General features: G+C 49.7%; 1 protein-coding gene across 3 annotated transcripts in view; it reads right to left on the reverse strand.

The window, feature by feature from the left end:
• Positions 1-636: 636 nt before the first annotated feature.
• The window catches only part of LOC118164241, a 57407-nt gene continuing 40406 nt past the window's right edge, over positions 637-17637 (reverse strand). The window contains exons 4-5 of one of the 3 annotated variants that reach the window (XM_035321651.1): positions 15919-15972; positions 637-3013 (exon numbers count right to left, since the gene is read on the reverse strand). In XM_035321651.1, the coding sequence (XP_035177542.1) occupies positions 2885-3013; positions 15919-15972 (183 nt within the window). In that variant the 3' untranslated portion in view covers positions 637-2884. Of the gene's footprint in view, positions 3014-8382; positions 9046-15918; positions 15973-17637 lie in introns of those variants that run through there. The other 2 variants (XM_035321653.1, XM_035321652.1) reach the window with 2 other exon arrangements.

Genomic DNA, 17637 nt, shown 5'->3' on the forward strand with positions numbered 1-17637 from the left:
TCACTCAAAAGCCAAAGGGACTTCTTGTTGGAGGGAGCACCAGTGAGGGCTATATTCTGTGCCAGGCCCAGCCTCAAAGGGAGCTGGTGTAGGGGGAGCTCCCCTCGCATGCAGAAAGGGGCCTACAAGAGAGCTGGGGAGAGACCATTTGACAGGGATTGTATTAACAGGACAAGGGGGAATGACTTTCAACAAAAAGCAAAAAGAGGGCAGATTCAGATTAAATGTAATGAGGAAGTTCTTGATCTAGGAGGGCTGTTTGACACTGGCACGGGTTGCCCAGAGAAGCTGTGAATGCCCCATCACTGGAAGTGTTGGGTTAAAGTTGGATGGGGCTTTGGACAGCTTGGTCTGGTGGGAGGTGTCCCTGCCTAAGGCAGGGGGTTTGAATTAGGTGATCTTTAGTCTCTTCCAACCCAAACCATATTATGATTCTGGTTTATTTAAAAATAAAGATGTTTTAGAAAAGCTCTTCATGGTTATGTTTTTCAAGGTCATCCTCTTGCAGGCACAGCTTGTGATTTTGGAGTGCCTGGGATTGGTTGTGCTGTGTCACAACTTGCTCTGCTCTATCACCTCCTAAACCCCTGCCCATAAGCACCCAGAAGACAGCAAACACACGAGACCCACCAGAGGTGTGAATATAGCAGCTGTTACGCTTTATTTCATTATTTTTATTTTTCCTTCTGATTGAAAAAGAAGAGACAGAGAAAAGTTACAAAAGTACTAAAAGGCAACAATATCGGCAGGACATCCCGTTCCCACCCTCAGGCCCCCCAGGGAAGGCAGCCTGCAGCATCCAGGGACCAGCAGAACACAGCTCCCGGGCCGAGCACTTCAGCAGCTCCCACTTCAGCAGCACTGAGGGAAGCCAGAGAGCACGGGGCCGTGGGGGCTGCTGCCCCGACTGTCTGCACAAGGAATGTGCCTCTTCAAATGGGTAGCAGGCTGCAGCTGTCCCTTCTCATGAGCACAGGGGTTTGGTTTGAGGTGGTGATGCTTTCCATCCTGCCCTGGCTAGCTCCATCTGGCAGCAGATAAAAAGCTGAGGTGTGCCATCAAAACAAGATAAGCAGAGTCTCTACAGGAACGGGAGGAATGAGTAGAGGAATGGGCCTGTGTTGGAAGAAGGGACTTTTGCAGGGAACCACAGCACTCTGCCCGAGGCACCTCACCAGCAAACCCAAGAAGCCCTAGCAGTGGCCTAGCTGTGATGCCCTGGGGCCAAGGGGCAGGCAGAGCTGCGGCAGCCTCAGGACAGCCATCCCCTCACCGCCTTGCCCAGACACTCTGCCTAGGGAGGGAGGAGGGCAGTGGTGGGGGATTCAGGTCCCCAGGCCTTGGTGGCCTTCAGGCTTTTCCCCCAGTTGTCTCAGTGAAGGGCTCAGAACGTACCATGCATGCTGGTTCACTCTGCGTCCTCCTACTGGAGCTAAATTGACCATTAGTCTCATCCAAAGAGTGGCATCAAAAACCTTCACAGTGGAACAGATTTAAAACTAAAATGGATCTTACATTACTCAGAGTTGCTCCTCTTGATCCAGACAAGTAAATTACTTGCACCCAGCCAGATACAGACTCAAGGTGGGGAATGCCTAATCTCTTCACCAGGTGCTGGCAATGGAGACTTATGTGATGCAGCAAGAGGAAATGTTTTGTTCCTCTGCCTCACCATGACCGGTAAGAGCTTCTCCCAGTAGCTGCTGCCTCACAGCACAAAGCACCCACATGGGCAGACCCCAGACAAACTCCAGTGGTAAAAAGGCCAAGCACTGTCCTAACTATCCATGGAGAACTGTCCCTCAGCCTCATTCAAAATCCTCTCCTGATTCTTCCACCAACAGGTGACCACAAAACAAAGATCCCTTCCTCCCACGCCATGCTACATCTGGGAATACTCGCTCCACTGGTACAGAAGGGGGGGTCTATCTGAATTTAATAGCCAGCCTATCAGGGGAGTGGAAAACTTATTGGACACATTTGATTTGGTTGAGTTTGGTGATGCCAGTTGCCTTCAGCATCACCACAGGTGCAGCGGAGTATTGGGACAATGGCATGGATAGATGCTACATAACACAAAACAGACAGTCTCAACAGAGAGGAGACCCAAGAGCACACAGATCACCCCACCACTTCTCCCTCGTGATACCAAGAGAAGACTGAAGGTGGGCATTCTTTTCCCGTGGATGGCTGAACACAGACCCTCCATTCTGTAATCTTATTCTAGCCCCCATTCTACAATTTTCTCCCATTTAAATCCTATTTTAGATATTACTGAGTCACCAGCAGAGCAACTGAAACATGTAACTACATTTTCCAGTTACCCTGTCCCACATCCCTCTCCTGGAGAGCTTGAGGTGAATGGGATCATGATCTCAAAGAGAGATCTTCTTGCTTTGCAGGCAGACCTGTATAGCCTCTGTCTCCAATCCTGAGCTCCCTTCTGACTGGGAGAAGGGTCAGGTCTACACCAAAGCATTGTAGACCCAAGTACACTTGGAAAATTGACTGGACTTGGTGTCACAACCCAATCACTTATCACAGCCGCCATGTGGACCGCACTAGCCCCTGAACCCTCCAGGAATATCTTTAACTGCCACATCCATGTGCTTGCCTTGGTGGCTGCCCTTGCAGTTTGTGAACCTGACTGTCTCATTTTGCCCTTGAAAGACAAAATCTCTCCAATTGCCAATATTCAGAAGTGGCAATGGCACAAAACCAGTCACTGCTGCAAAGCCGTATGCTTCCTGCTGCCAGACTGTATTGCAAAGATGTGTCATTGCCCCCTTCTCCCCCCACCCAACCCCCCGGGCATCACCACGTCCCTTCTCACTGCCCGGCAGGCGGTTGGTTGATAGTTCCTGAGGTTTTTGGAGAAATTCCTTCAGTAGGCACATGACGGTTCTTCCACTGGAGCTATTGGGCTCAGAGGCTTCAAGGTGCTGAGGGAACGAAAGGCAAAGGTGGATGGATCATACACAAAGTGGGGTGGCGGGCGGCCTCCGTTGATGCTCTGCACAGGAATAAAAAGAGAGATGAAGTCACCACTCATAAAAGCTGCAAGCAGTGAAGTTCTTGCCTCAAACTCTTTGTTTTGCCCTCACCTCTCTGGTACAACCATACCTCCTTGAATGGGTGGTCACGTTTGTACTTAGAGCAAACAGCAGTAGCACATTCCCTTGCTCCTAGTCCTCAGGAGGAAAGCATGCCACCTCCCTTCAAGACTGAAGTCCCTGGAATCTACATGACCAGGATTCATGGCACCTGTAGCCACGCAGGTATGTGCAATAGCGTGACGAACTCGGCAATGCCTTTGGAAACCCAGAGTCCCAACAGCGTTGCTGCCAGAATGGATCATATGGAAGAGCAAAATTCAGGTTCGCTTGTCTTTAAAGCAGGGATCTACACTTTTAGAGCAGAGAGATAAACCAGGCCACCTCTGAACCCTTATTCTTCAGTCTTATTTTTCAGCAGATCTCCAGTAATAATTTACTAATCACCCATTCTCAGTCCCTGAAGTCCCAAACACTGAAATGCTCCAGAGCTTTGGCTCTAGACTCTACAGTTTAGGCTTCATCACTGTTTCTTCTCCCATCCCATTTACCACACCTCCCCTTACCTTTCTTTTTATTTTTCCCTGCTCTGATGAATTTTATGTGATGCTTAAATTTTCTCACTTCCCATCCACCTGCATCCCCTCTGCTCTTTCCACATTGTAATGGGCAAACATTATTTTCTCTCCTGAAGTCACTTCACACTCAGAAGCATTTGACTGGTTTTTGGGGTAAGCTCCAGACTGGCAGGTCTCTTGTGGGCAGACCTGGAATTCAGAAGCTCTAGAGCTCTTTGGACTCCTGTAGAAATCAGCCTAAGGGCCAGATGCTCAACACTTCTGGGAATCAGGCCTTTCCTAGGTTTTAAGCGTAAGCTAGGTGACACTCAAGCCAACTCTCTGTCTCACACCAGTTACTGTCCAGGCCTCCTGGGAGGGAATTTCCCTGAATGAGGATTGCTTACACTTAAAGAAAAAAAAAAAAAAAAAAATGAGGGCAGATTCCCAGAACAGTCCTGGCTGTGAAATGGATACACACATGCAGGACCTACAGGAGGTGACGTTACCTGTAAAGCTTTGGGATTGTCTGACCCGTGGTTTAATTAACACATTCCCAAAACAAGTCAGTGAGAAATGGCTGGGAAATGCTTGGTGCAAAAAAATAAAAATAAAAATAAAAAATCCCGCCTGAAGGCTCTGCAGCTTGGTTTGTACCATGGCCTCCGATGACAGTTCTCTCCCCTTTCCCTCCTGGTATTCAGAGCATAGTCAGAGCACATCCAAAGTGAGGAGCCCAGAAATACCCATGCGCTGTGTGACAGGATAGGAATGCTGCTCCCCACTAGACCTTCCTGGGACCCATGGATCCCAGAGGAATAACGATACCAAATAAACCTTTCAACCCCATAACATACAAAGTGTTTTCCATTTAGATCTCAGGAACCGTGTGTTTTTTCCTTAGGCAAGCAGGAGCACCGATGGGGTGACCTCCTCACAGATGCTCTTTGGCCAGGAGGGGAGGTCCCACCGCTCTCTGGGCCAGCAGAATTCTTACTCATGCTCCTGCAGAGCTCATTCCCCACAGACAGGTGCAAGCTACTGATGAAAAGTTCAGCAGCTCAGAAACTCATGGAAATGCCCCATCACTCATCTCACTCCCATCACTGCTGGGAAGCGTCACTTGTTTTCATGGAGAGTAGAAAAGGTCCAGCAAGAGGAGAGCTGGCCTGGGCTTGGGTGTTACATGCCTCCCTGTTGCCTTTTTCACTCCCTTTCTAGCAAGATCCACAGTGTCTCCTCACGATGCTTGCACTAAGGGACTGTTTCTCAAATAATTAGGCTATTTAGGAACAATTACCAACTCTGCTGTTTCCTCTAAGACAGAGGCACTTCCAAGTCAAGTCTTTCAGACAGCTGCAACCACATATCAGCACAGCACACTGATGTTTGGGTACCACCTGCCTCTATCCTGGATGGGTTTTAACTTGTCATCATAGGACAGGTGCACACACAGCTTTTCCTGGATAGCTGCCCAAACGGCCCAGCTCACCCAAACACACCAGATGAAAGCTTCCAAGCCTGGCCTTGGGTGCTGCAGTCACTGCAGCAGGATCTGGGAGCCTCTACATCTGGGATCTTGGTCACAGCTCAGCCCCAGGGGGCAGCCTCCTTGTCAGAGAGGGCCTCTAAAAGCCAGCGTGGGCAGCGTGTTCCTGCCTAGTTGGTCCCTCCTCTGCAAATTGAGATAGGCATTTGAGAATGGAAAATGCCAACATGGTGCTTGGCATCAGCCGTGCCTGGAGCTTCAGCCAGCAAATCATGCCCTGCTACATCCTCCTGACACCTTGGCCAGCAGCACAAGAAACAAGAGAGGCAGATTTAAGGGCCTTTACTCAATAGCCACCTGCTGTGGGGTTATATATGGTGTGTGCTCTGGCAAGCCCCAGAGCTGTAGGGTAACATAGCAACCCCTATTCAAAGCTAAGGGGCAGAATAAATCAGCACATTTGTCCTTCTGCAGAGCAGAGAAGGTCCCCTGCCAGTGCCAAGAGGGAACGGGAACAAAGAACCTGGCAGTCCCCTCCATTTTGAAATGCCAGACAGGATTAGGGAAGGCAGCTGAATCAGTTCATTTCTGGCGGACAGCAGATGGAAGAGAGGCTGGGGAGAGACGGGTCCAGAGAACAGATGAAAATCATCCACAGAACTCACCAGGCTTTGGGTAGGAAGGAGCCGTGGGGCTGTTCTCTGGGCCTTCTGGGGGCAAAGAGCCTTCCCCGGGCACCGTGAGGGAGATGGGTGCAGAGCAAGTGCTCGGCCAAGAGAGGGATGTGAGAAAACAGGAGTACACAGAGATTCACAGGCAGTTAGGCAGCTGCAAGTTAAGGTCAGGATGCACCCAATCCTGCCTCCTCATTGTGGCACCTCTCGAGTGGCAGCAAGACGATAGCTTTTGACAGCCCAGCCACCAAAGCAGCATGGTGGGAAGGGCCCTGTGCCCAACCGCAGGTGACAGAGAGGCAGTAATGCAGCTGCCCTCATGAGAAGACCCTGTCTGATCTGCAGTAGTTCATAACCTTGAGCAGTATGAGTCTATCTTGAACCTACTCCACAAGTGATGACAGGGCATCTCCTCTGCTGGAGGGAAGAAAGAGCACCAGCATGGAACAGCCCCACTCTTCTCACAGGACTGCGTGTTTTCTTTGGAGCTTGTACCCTGCTCTAGGGATGACCAGGCCTGGCCTGGCTTAGTCCATGACACCATTTGGGATCACAGCATGTGGTGGCCTGGCCCCAACGAGCAGCACAAGACAAAACTCCGTAGATCTGTTCCCAGAATGAGGAGAGAGAGAGGGCCAGCTGCCAGAGAGGGGAACACATCCCTCCCATCCCGCTGCTTGGGCCAGCTGCCTCCCTGCAGTCAGTGCAAGCCTCCCAGCCAGCCTGCCCTTTCCCCTGGGCACCCAGCACCCGCCTGTGACACCGAGGATGTCACTTCTTCTACAGCAGGCTGTTTGAGTTACCCCTGCTGCAGCAGACCCCGGGGAGCTTGCCACAGACCTGCCTGACAGCCCCTGCTGAGCAACCCCAGGCCGGCTCCTGTGGAGGCAAACACTGCGCGTCTGACATTAAAGCCCGCTGCGTTCACTCCGATGGCATCCAGGCAGCTGGGTAACGCACACAAAATGGAGCCTAATATGGGCCCCGTGCTAATGGCAATCATTAACCAGAGCCCTCGATTTGTTAAGCCATGTATTTACACAGCTGGAGAGCAGCCTGAGATACAGCCACGCGGCTGCTGGCAGGAAGGCACACACGCCTGGGTGCGCGCTGTCACACACACACACACCCATGCCCTAAGCACATGGCCCTACATGCACACTTACCTGCTCTCACACACCTCGCTTCTCCCCAGTACACATGCGCTTCCTTCGTTCCTTCTCCACACTCCTCCAGGCATGCGCCCAGTGCTTCCTGACTCAGAACTGCAAAAGCAGCTGTCCCCCCTCACACGGACCTCATCCTCTCGCACCTCAACTCAAGCCAAGAAGGGCCACAGGTGGGTCTGAGCTGCACCAACAACCAGAGGACAACTGAAGGGAGCACAGCTCCTCGCTAACCTGGACAACACTCTGCAGCAGAAGTTACTTTCAGTAGCTGCAGACACTTGCACTGCCTCACTGCACACCCTTTTTGGGTTAGGTTAACTCCTAAGGGAGCCAACTTGTGCTGCCCACCTTTCAGGCAACTGGGCATAGATAGCCTTGGTGACACACGCTTGTCAGCACGCACAGACATGTGCACGTTCACTCCTTCATACATACTTGAAACATCTGAAACAGATCAACATAAAGCACACCTAACGATGGTATGGATTGTGACTGGGTGCAGGTGCCCCAAAGAAAAAGGGTGAGATTAAACGACAGAAGAGATGCAGAACTTCAGTCTTATTAGCAGCCCTCAGAAAACCAAAGACGTGGACAACTGCTCCATAAACCACCTGGGACATAACTGTACATTTTGGCAAGGAAGAAGTCCATAGGAAGAAGATAAACAGGTAAAGGGTAAATTACTAACACAAAACCACTTTGCTCCTAGAAACCCCTCCCTTGCCCCTATGAAATCTGGGAAAATATCCAAAACACGGATTGTGAAATAACTTAATTTTGGACTCATAATTCCACAGAAACGTGGTTCTCTTCTCTGGACAAAGCAAAAGCAAGCATGGCTCCAAGCACACTTTCAGATGTGGGAATTACAACCCCCAAAGGAAGGGGAAAAATGAAGTTACCTAACACAACAATGTCCTAGAAGGGAGTGGTGTGCTTGGGGTGATACAAAACAAAGATCTGCTTAATACTCTTTGCTTCTCTTTCATAACAGCTCTAGGATCCTGGCGGGACTCAAAATCGGATCAGCGTGTGCGCTCTGCCAACCCGTTCCCTGCTCAGGGCCAAGGCAGCACAGGAGTCCCTTCTCTCCTATCCTCGGGCCCTGGTGGCTGGGAAACGCTGCTGAGCTCCACTGAAAGGATCCTGTCTTCCAGCGGTGGACGCCTCTCAGTGGTGGGTGAATGATCCCTTTGCAGCCCGTAGACTTCCTTGTTAAAAGTCCTTTGGGATGAAAGGCACCATGTAATTGCAAGTTGTAAAGGCGCATCCGATTCCCACCACCACCCCGCGTGGAAAGGAATAAATCCCCAGAAGAGCCTTGGCAAAGACAGGCGCCTGCCCGCGATGCTGCCTGGCTGGGGGACAGCCGCCCTGCCCAGGAGCGGGCAGTCAGAGGCACTGCCGATATTCAGGCAGGGCACAGAGAGAGCAACGGCTGGATGACCCACGGCGGAGCCTCGAGAGGTGCAGTGCTTTTAATTCCACCTCGTCCTCCTTCCTTTCACCTACATCATGTTGTTAGAAGAGGAACTGGTGACACTGCAGCTTTGACGTGTGAAACCAGCAGCTGCGAGCAAGGGAGGGGGACCCCTGAGCCTGCTTCTAGCCATGTCCCTCATCCTGGACACGGTCCCAACCAAGCAACTTCTCATCACCTGTGCCTCAGTTTCTCCTGTGGAGAAGCAGGAGCACAATACATAAGCCACAGTCAGGCAGCCAGGATGAATTAACTAACATGTATACGCTTTGCGACCTCCTGATGAGAAGTAATTTCCTTCCAATTACAGTCTGGCTTCAGGCAGTTTTCAAGACAGTCGTTGATGAGCAGGACCACCTTCTCCCGTGGAACAGCAATTCACATCTAACTGCTTCTTCATTAACTCCGGTAGGCCTGTGACAATTTATTCCCGTCACAAACCTGGAACAGCTCAAAAAATAACTTTCCAAGGGCAAGGCCCTTCCCCCTCAAAAGTCTCTCCATCGCCACCAGGTCCATATGCAGTTTAACTTCAGGGGATAGCCAGGAGATAGACCATGACAGAACATTGGTTTAGGACCACTCTTCTATTTCCTCTTCTAAGAAAAAGATCAACTGCTGTCCTAATGAGGAAGAACTCTGCAGTTAGCCCTGTTTTTCTGTTTTCTCCATTACCCTTTCCTGCAAGGCTGAGAGGAAGGCCTGTCACCTCCACCAGTATAAGGCTGCCCGACACCTCCTTCCTTCTGCGCAACCACGTCACAGAGACCAGCTCAACAGTTTACAAACACCTTGCTGTTCCTCCTACAAGGGAAGGAAAAAAAATCCATCCAACATTTGCAAATGTGTGTATGGAGTTGTCAGATGGCAACTACCAGACCTAGCGAGGTGCCACCAAGCAGACAACACTGAACGTTTTTGGAAGGCACTTCAAAGGGCCGGGCAAACGCTTGCTGGTCACTTGCCCAAAAGCAGGAATGGGCCAGCTCCAGCTCCAGGCCCTTGCTGGCACCAGCGTAACAAGCCTCTCTCACACATCTTTGAGACGTGTCTTTGAGAAAGCTGACTGCAAGCTTTGACTTCGCCTGCCTGACGATGTGAAGGACGGAGGGTGTATGATGAAAAGGCACAGATGGGTCATTCAGAGGGGCAGGTTTTTCAGTTTGGGAACTCACCATCCCAGGGTCCCAGTGAAGATCACGCTCTGAAGGCCACACAAATCTCTTGGGTACAAGTGAATGAATCCCCAGCTTCCCCTCTCCTCCCTGTGGGGCAGGAGCATCCTCCCTACCTCCAGAGCGACCGCAGCAGGCTGTGCTCATCATCCTCCTCATCTCAGGCCGGGAGCACCAGGCATGGTTCCTCTCTCGAGGTCAGCACGTGGTGCCTACCTGAGCGTGTGCTGCCCCCCTGCTTGTGAGGCTGGAGCAACCCTCTTCCCTGCGGCCAGGCAGGCTGGCACAGAGCAGCGCGCTGCTTTCAACTTAAAGGGAGCCCAAATTAAAACTGCAAAGTGAGTATTAATTATCCTGGCACGAGCAGGCTGCGAACACATGCCGGCGCAGTGCGCTTGCCTCTGGACAAACCGCTCCAGCCATGGAAGCCAAGCGCAGGAAGTGGGAGTGTTATGGGAGAGGTGTGGGAAAGGAGGATGACAGCTCCGGGGACTGGGAGTGCGAACGGGCGCCAGGTTCCCACAGCCATGCAAACAAAGGGGAGCAGTGGGCCTGGATGCAGCGGTAAAAGACGTGCCCAAGCTGCCATCTTGGACCTGAAGCTCTGCCAGAAAAAGGAGTGGCAGGGCCACCGCGACCCTCTGCTGTCCCCTGCCTTCCTCTCTGTGCTCCATCATGCAGGTGTAACCCAAAAGCCTCCAAACCCAGCTCTCTCAGCAGAACGTGCCTCACCACCCCACAACCCATTTCCTAGCCACCCTCCCTAGCCCCTGAACCACAGCACAACCACCACGGACACACAGGGCTGCCCAAGAGGAGCGTGTCTCTGGCTACACCTCCATCCTCACCACCTCTCTACCTCTCGCTGTGCTTGCTCCTAAACCATACCCACAATCCAAGCCATGCTGCAAGGCAAGGGCTGAGCTGAAAGCAGGATCTCAGCATCCTGATTCACCAACCACTCGCTACCTTCCCAGTGCTGTCTGGATCACACAGCCCTGCATTATTCCACACTGTCTACTCTGCAAGCATTTACATGATTTAACGGGTGCAAGGGCATCCATGGCAGGAATTTATGAAAAGCAGGCAGGAATAAACATTCCTTTCTTTAACAGAGCAAAGGAAAGAGACGTGAAAAGTCCCTCCTCAAGCTGCTATGGACAGGCTGAAGGCTGGTTAGCCTTTGCTATGAGATCCAATAAAGGCAGTGCTAAATAAAACAGAGTCTGGAGCCAGATATTTGGATTAGTTTTTAAACAGATGGAGGCATTCTATCCTTCCCCACACTGAGAAAGCTCTGGACAAAGTCTTTTTGTCAGGAATTATTCAGATCAGGGCCTGGGGTTCTCCAGGGCTTGCCATCACTGCACAGAGAGATTTTCAGCAGCTGCATGGCTTGGCTGGAAGGAGCACAGAGGGGAACGGTTTCCCCAGCAGGCCAAAGGACATTCATGCCCTCAGTTAGCAGAGGACCTCCTCCAGTTTGCTCAGCAGAGATACCCCCAGCAACAGGAGACAAAAGCCTGCCTAGGTAACCGGAGTGCTAAAATCCCCACGAGGGGACGGTGTCCAGCATGTAACCCAAGGATGTGACTGGCCAGAAGGTGAGTCTCTGCTTCTAAAGGGCAGGTTCTGCGCTAGGCACTCAGTCACATACTAAAAACCAGGAGGGCTGGACAAACTGACAGGAAGCTGCAGTTTGGGATCTCCGCTGCCTGAAGTATCAGAGCTGTTTAGACTACATGATATGGTATGAAAAAGGACACAGCTTGAGGAATGTGGTTTGAAGATCAAAGCCGAAACCTCAGCCTTCCTCACTCTCTTAAGGCAAGTCACAATCTTTGCTGGTTTCTCAAGTTTAACGCACTCTGAAATTGCAATCGTGATATTTATCTGCCTCTGGGATGTTATATTTAGCAATGCTTGCTAAGCACCTTGGGAGCCTGCAAAGAAAGGGGCAACATATAGGTATGTATAGATAAATAAACACACAAAGAATCTCCTGATCTCTTGTGAAACCTTTACTGCTTAATGTGCATCAAAAACCAGAGGTCTGCACCAATATTACTGCCACCTAGTACGCCTCGCACTTGTGAACAGCTCAGCCAAGACAACTCAGGCCAGCATATCTCCTGTTCAGCTCCATGCTGAAAAGGTCCCTTGTTTCAGGAGAAGAAAACCCAGCATGTTTCTGCAGTGGTCTTTTAGGATACAGATGTGAGAGATATGAGATGGGGAAGTCATTCCAGGGATCTGGCCCATATCCAAGCAGAGGGTGTTCTCAAGCACCGATAAGATCAAGGCAAGAGCATAGGAGGTTTATGTTCCGATTTAAAATTCTTATTTTATTTTTTACATAGCAGAAAACACCTCTCTGATCAGGCAGGTTATCAGATTGGCCTTGAAATCCTTACTCTCTCTCTGCATGCCCCAACAAGAGCTCTCAAGACACCTGGGGGCTTGCCAGTTGTGTTTTCTACCCACCTACTGCTCCTGCCTGAGATAAGCCCAGCTCCTGAGATTGAGATAAAACTCCATCAGTCTCATTTAGAGATTGCAAGCAGGAGTTCATGAAGGAGGAACAAGATACATGACAGAATTGCAACCCTCACCTCAAGAGGCTCTGGACAACTGAAGACTTGTGGTATTACGGATAGATTCTGGAATCACAGATAGATTACGGAGGCCGACCCCTCACCTTGCACTGAGGCGTGCTATGTTACATGCACCCATTATGCACAAATCCATACTTCATATGCACGCTGTCACCTCTGATTTATCTCTGTGTGTCTGCCCACAGGGCCTTTTCTCCTGATCCATTATCCTTTACTGGGGGCAGGCAGGCAGAGGGACAGGAGGGAGATTTCTTTTAATACTATTTTTTCCTCACTTACAGGCCCTGACTTCTCAAAGCTGTTATTCCCTAAAACGTTCCAAACATAACTGAGCTGCTGCACATTTGGGAGGTTCATTCATTGGTCTGAATCTCTCTAGGTTCTTAGTCTTGTCACATCACTGTCTCATCATCCCATGTAAGAAGAAGAACCGCTGAGCGAGTGGAAAGGCTGCAGCCTAACACCATCTGAGCTGGCCCCCAGGAAGCTTAAGTACAGGGGACAATGACATGGTGGCATCTTAGCGTTCAAACAGCACATGGAAAAGCAAAAGCCAGCCTGGGTCACCTGCTCCAGAAAGGCTCTCTAGGAGCACAATCATTTCCAAGGCCCGAAACAGTGTTCCAGTGCCAGAGGGCAAAGACAGGGCTCCTCCATCTGACATTCCCCTGGGAGGCTCTTCCAGCAGAAGAGGGAAGAACAGCATGGCTGGGATGACGCAGGAGAGAGCATCACCTTGTGTCCTGACATGCCAGCAAAGCCCCAAGACGTCAAGGCAATAAAAATACCAGTCAGGAGGAGAGTATTTTTAAAAGCGCGTGTTATCTCACAACCACATGAGACACTGTCCTCACCAAGAATAGCATGAAAACGCTTCACTGACATTGCTGCGCTAAGCATGTCTACTGGCTGGCAGGTCACTGCTACCACCCTCAGCCTGGATGGAAAAACAAAGCATGCAGGGTGCATACATAATCCTTTCTTCTTCGAGGTACCCAGTGGCAGAACCAGGGGAAGAAAGCAAGGATCTCCGATTCACATCCCTTGCAAAAAACATTAGACGGTACTGCTTCTCTGCCTGCTCTTCAGATCAGTTTGTTCGCTGCATCTCCCTCCAGTTCTACTCTGGATGTCACTGCTCACCTCAGCTTGGTAAGAGGCTGGATGCTCTTCACCTGTACTGAAACAAGAGCACTTGTACATCAGGGCTTCCCTGGGCTACACCGCCACAAGCAACAGACTGGTGCACGTGGTGATGTTCTTTACTCAGCCATACAGATAGTTGTCAGGTTCCTCCTGTAATCAACTCATTTGTGAGGCGATCTGACTCCATTTCTTCCATCCCCACCACAGCAGCACAGTCACAATGCCCAGCCTGTGTCACCAGACCCTCAGCAGCAGAAAAGCAGGCCTCTCACCTGGCCTCCTGCTGCCATCCTTTGCAAGAAGCCACATTCATTAGGGCCTCAGCTCAGAAGAACCCTCCATGGTCCCTAGGGTACCAAGGTCCCTGGTGTGCTCTCAGTTTCTGAGGGCGGGGCAAAAGCCAAAAATCACAGAATGACTGTGGTTGGCAGGTGCCCGTGGAGCAGGCTCTAGTCCAAAGCTCCTGCCCAAAGCAGGGTCAGCTGCAGGATGTTGCCCAAGACTCTGCCCAGGCATGTTCTGAGTATCTCCAAGGACAGAGGCTCCACACGTTCTCTGGGCAACCTGAATTTCCTGTGTTTCATTTTGTGCCCATTACCTCTCGTCCTGTCACCGGGCACCACTGAGAAGGAACGCCGTGCCAAGCACGTCTCACTGACTGGACTGAGGTTTCCCTTTGTGTGCAAGCACAGCATCACCCTTCAGAGGCATCGACCTCCCTCAGCTGCTTCCAGAGCTGAGGCACAATACTCAGCCAGGGGCCTGCTGCCTCCCCTCTGAGCTGTGCACACAAAAGTTTCCACAATCACTTGAAAAATGGAAGCAAAAACGCTCCTCTACCTAGCAGCTCTGCCATCAGGACAGACCAACAGAGACTGAAGTACCACACGCTATTGTCATGGAAACCACACGAGCACCTCAGGTAGCGCTGTCCCAGCTCGGCAGGGCTGCCCAGAGAACTGCAATGCCGTGCCATCTGTCAGAAAGGTGTCCTCTCAGTTCCTGCTGTTTATTTTAGCGTGAGCTGATGCGAGCTCAGCAGGGAGCGAAGGGATAATTCTGTCTCTCAGGTTCTCCAGGGGTTCTCAGAAAGCCGCAGTAATGAGCTCGGGCGCTGGGGGAACCATCCCAGCGCAGTGTCGCAGTCCAGGGACACCCCAGCAGAACCAAAAAAAAAAAGGAAAGCACGTGGGGCAGGGGGGAAAAGAATGTGATAACCACACTGGACTAGAACAGGATTATACTGCAGATAGGTCTGAAGGACAAGCACGGTCTGGGGAGCGCTCACAGGGGACAAGAGGAGACAGCTCCACTGAAAACAATTCAGACAGGAGCACAAGCGAATACAAAACAGATCAGGATTTGTTGTGCAGTCAGAAGGATCAGGTCGTGGTTGGGCTGCTGCAAGTCAGAACTGAAGTGCTACGGTAGAAGGTACACAAGAAGTCCAAGACACAACATCCAGCTCTGTTCCTGCTCTAGCCAGCCCCATCTGCTCCTTCACCTCTCAAATAACCAAAGTCACCCCCACAATGGTGGTGGACAAGGGCACCCAGCTGCATACATACACACACTAGCACTCCTGGGTACACAAAGGCATCAGCCCCATTTCCTGCCAGGCAAAGTGTAAACCCTGCAAGATCTCAGCCTGCATTCACTCCTCTTGCAAGACATCGTTGCTGGCTATATCACTGCAGTAGTTTTATCACAAATGGTATTTGTTTTCCTCACCCTGAGCTGGTTTTACCTGCATATCACAAATATGTGGAGGATCATAAGGAGCTCAGGCAACTGAGGCACTTGTTTTGGCTGCAATGTCCAAGGTTGTGCACACATCTCCTTGCAGTGACCGATACAGGAGTGATACAGCAGTGACCAGGAGAGCCAAGGTACCCACACAGGAGATGGGATGGCTGAAGAGTCAGGGGTGTGGTACTAGACGTGAAGACTCAGAGGCACAGACAGCATGAAGTACAAGCAGGAGAGTGGGAACAAACCTAGACCTGCTACATGTGTGTGCAGTCAGGAATGCAAGATGCTCAGACACTGCACTGCCATCCCAGCTGCAAAGCCATCCAAGCAATCTAGCACTCATCCAGCTCTTGTCACCCAGTCCCACATCCCATACTGCTCTGCAGACACCAGTGCAGCACACAGCTACAGCCCAAGTCCAGAGCTGTCTACCAACACCACTCACACCTGCCAAACACCACTTGCTACCTCGGATCAGCACATTTGGTCAAGAAGGACCCAAACGACACCCTACAGGACAGCTATGCATAGCAGTATGAGTTCATCACAGGGGATGCAGAGTTTCGCTCCAAGGAAGCTTTGAATTCTACAAAATGGAAAATGCCTCTGTATTATTAGCTTCATCAGCACTCAACCTAAATTGCTACTACAGTCGATGTACTCCAGATCAGCAAGTTTTGTTATACAGCTGATTAAGCCAAAGGAAACCTCCAGAAATAAACTTCCGGGTGTATATGTTTGAAGTCAATCACCACATTCAGATATTTGTGGAAAGATGAAGGAAGTGCACCAGTAAAGGGCAACTTACACGAATTTTAATTACTCTAGTCTTCGTTCCACAATTCTTCTTGAGCAGCATCTTCTGAAAGAGAATTAGAATCCAGGGATTAGTAGCAGTAGCATGAGGGAATAGAAAGAGAGATTGTAGGGAGTCTCTTTTCATCAATATTGAATTATTGAACAAGATGGGTGGATGGATGGTTAAGTGAGATGTGAAAGACAGGACTAAGAATTACCAGAAGTGGCCATCAAGCAATCAACCTAATCTGAGATTCTCTCACCCAGCCTAGACAGAGTCCTTCAGCAGTGGCTGACACCCCAGGTTTCAAATGAAAGTACAAAGAATGCCAAAGAGAAAGAAAGGGAACAACTGTCTAAAAGGAATTTTCTTCTTAACACCTTTGAATTGGTGGTTAGACTCTGCCCTGAAGCAGGTAAATTTATCTTCTTTTTATGAAGAAAAAAATAGTCTATTTAATGTAAATGTGGATGTTCCCATTATTTAACAGTTATTTTCATTACGTTTATTTATTTCAAATTAAAAAGAAGTAAAAAGTACCTGTCCACAGCCCTAAAACCCTTTGCTATATACTGTAAGAACCATTAAATTCACCACAACATATGAACCGCACAATTTAGCAACCAGGATATACTTAAAACAGTAATTACTTCAGTGAAACTACACAAATAAACGGGTGAGTTGCAGCTCTATCCCAGTTCTGAGGCAGTGCTCTGAAAGTTGGCAAGTGAATAAAATCATTCTTTCCCCTCAAAATCCAAAAAAACACTCAAAGTGGAAAAACAAGGCTTGAAGAGAAAACACATTCTCTGTTAAAAGTACTTGAACTACATTTTTTATAGTGAAAAACTTGGTGATGGGGACATGACAGGAAGAAACTTCTCCGGCAGTTTCTGAAAGAAATAGATTTTCCTAGCTCCTGACTGTTTTCTGCACTTTCCACTTGGAAAGCTGTGTAAAAGGTGGGAAAACACTTCTACACACACACACTTCAACAAAGCAGCTGAAGTGTTTTTCAGATGACATTCTTATGAGAGAAGACCTGTGGAAAAACGTCCCACCAACCTCCTAACATGGCCAATAAATAGAGATCTTCCTATTTCCTTGCTTCTTTTGTTTGTCTTCCTGCTTTTTCCAGTAAAAGGACAAGACAAAAGTAACAACAAAAGACTGGAAACACAAAGTTTTTTTTTCCAAAAAAAATACACTTATAGCACCCTCCCCCCCAAAAAAAGGAAAAAACAAAACTGAAGACAGTGCTCAGGTGAAATATATATTTTTTTCCAGTAGAATGTACTTGCACAGTGGGAATCCCACTCCTCCAACAGCTTCTGTCATTCTGTGCTCCACAAATACATTTTTACAGTGCTAATCCACACAGCCACCCAAAATTTGGAAAGAGGACTGGAAACACTATTTCACACTAACACACACTATTTCTACATGCAGCAGCCTCTCTGATCCAAAATCCATCCCTCAGCACGCTCACAGCATGCATATGTGTCTGCAAAAGAGACAGACACTGCAGCACATCTTGAAACCTGCAAATGGTACTTTAGGATCTGAGAAAAATGCATTTCATTGTCCAAGCATGCACGGGGGTGAAGAGAGGTGCTATAAGGATTTTGCGATTTTTCTTTTAATCCTTCTGCAAGTGAATCCCAACGCTGCCTTTCGTTATCCATCAGAGGGCTCACTCGTGGCCACACCTGACGCCCCTGCCCCTAG

This window comes from Oxyura jamaicensis, chromosome 3 (genome assembly GCF_011077185.1).
Source record: "Oxyura jamaicensis isolate SHBP4307 breed ruddy duck chromosome 3, BPBGC_Ojam_1.0, whole genome shotgun sequence".
Taxonomy (NCBI): domain Eukaryota; kingdom Metazoa; phylum Chordata; class Aves; order Anseriformes; family Anatidae; genus Oxyura; species Oxyura jamaicensis.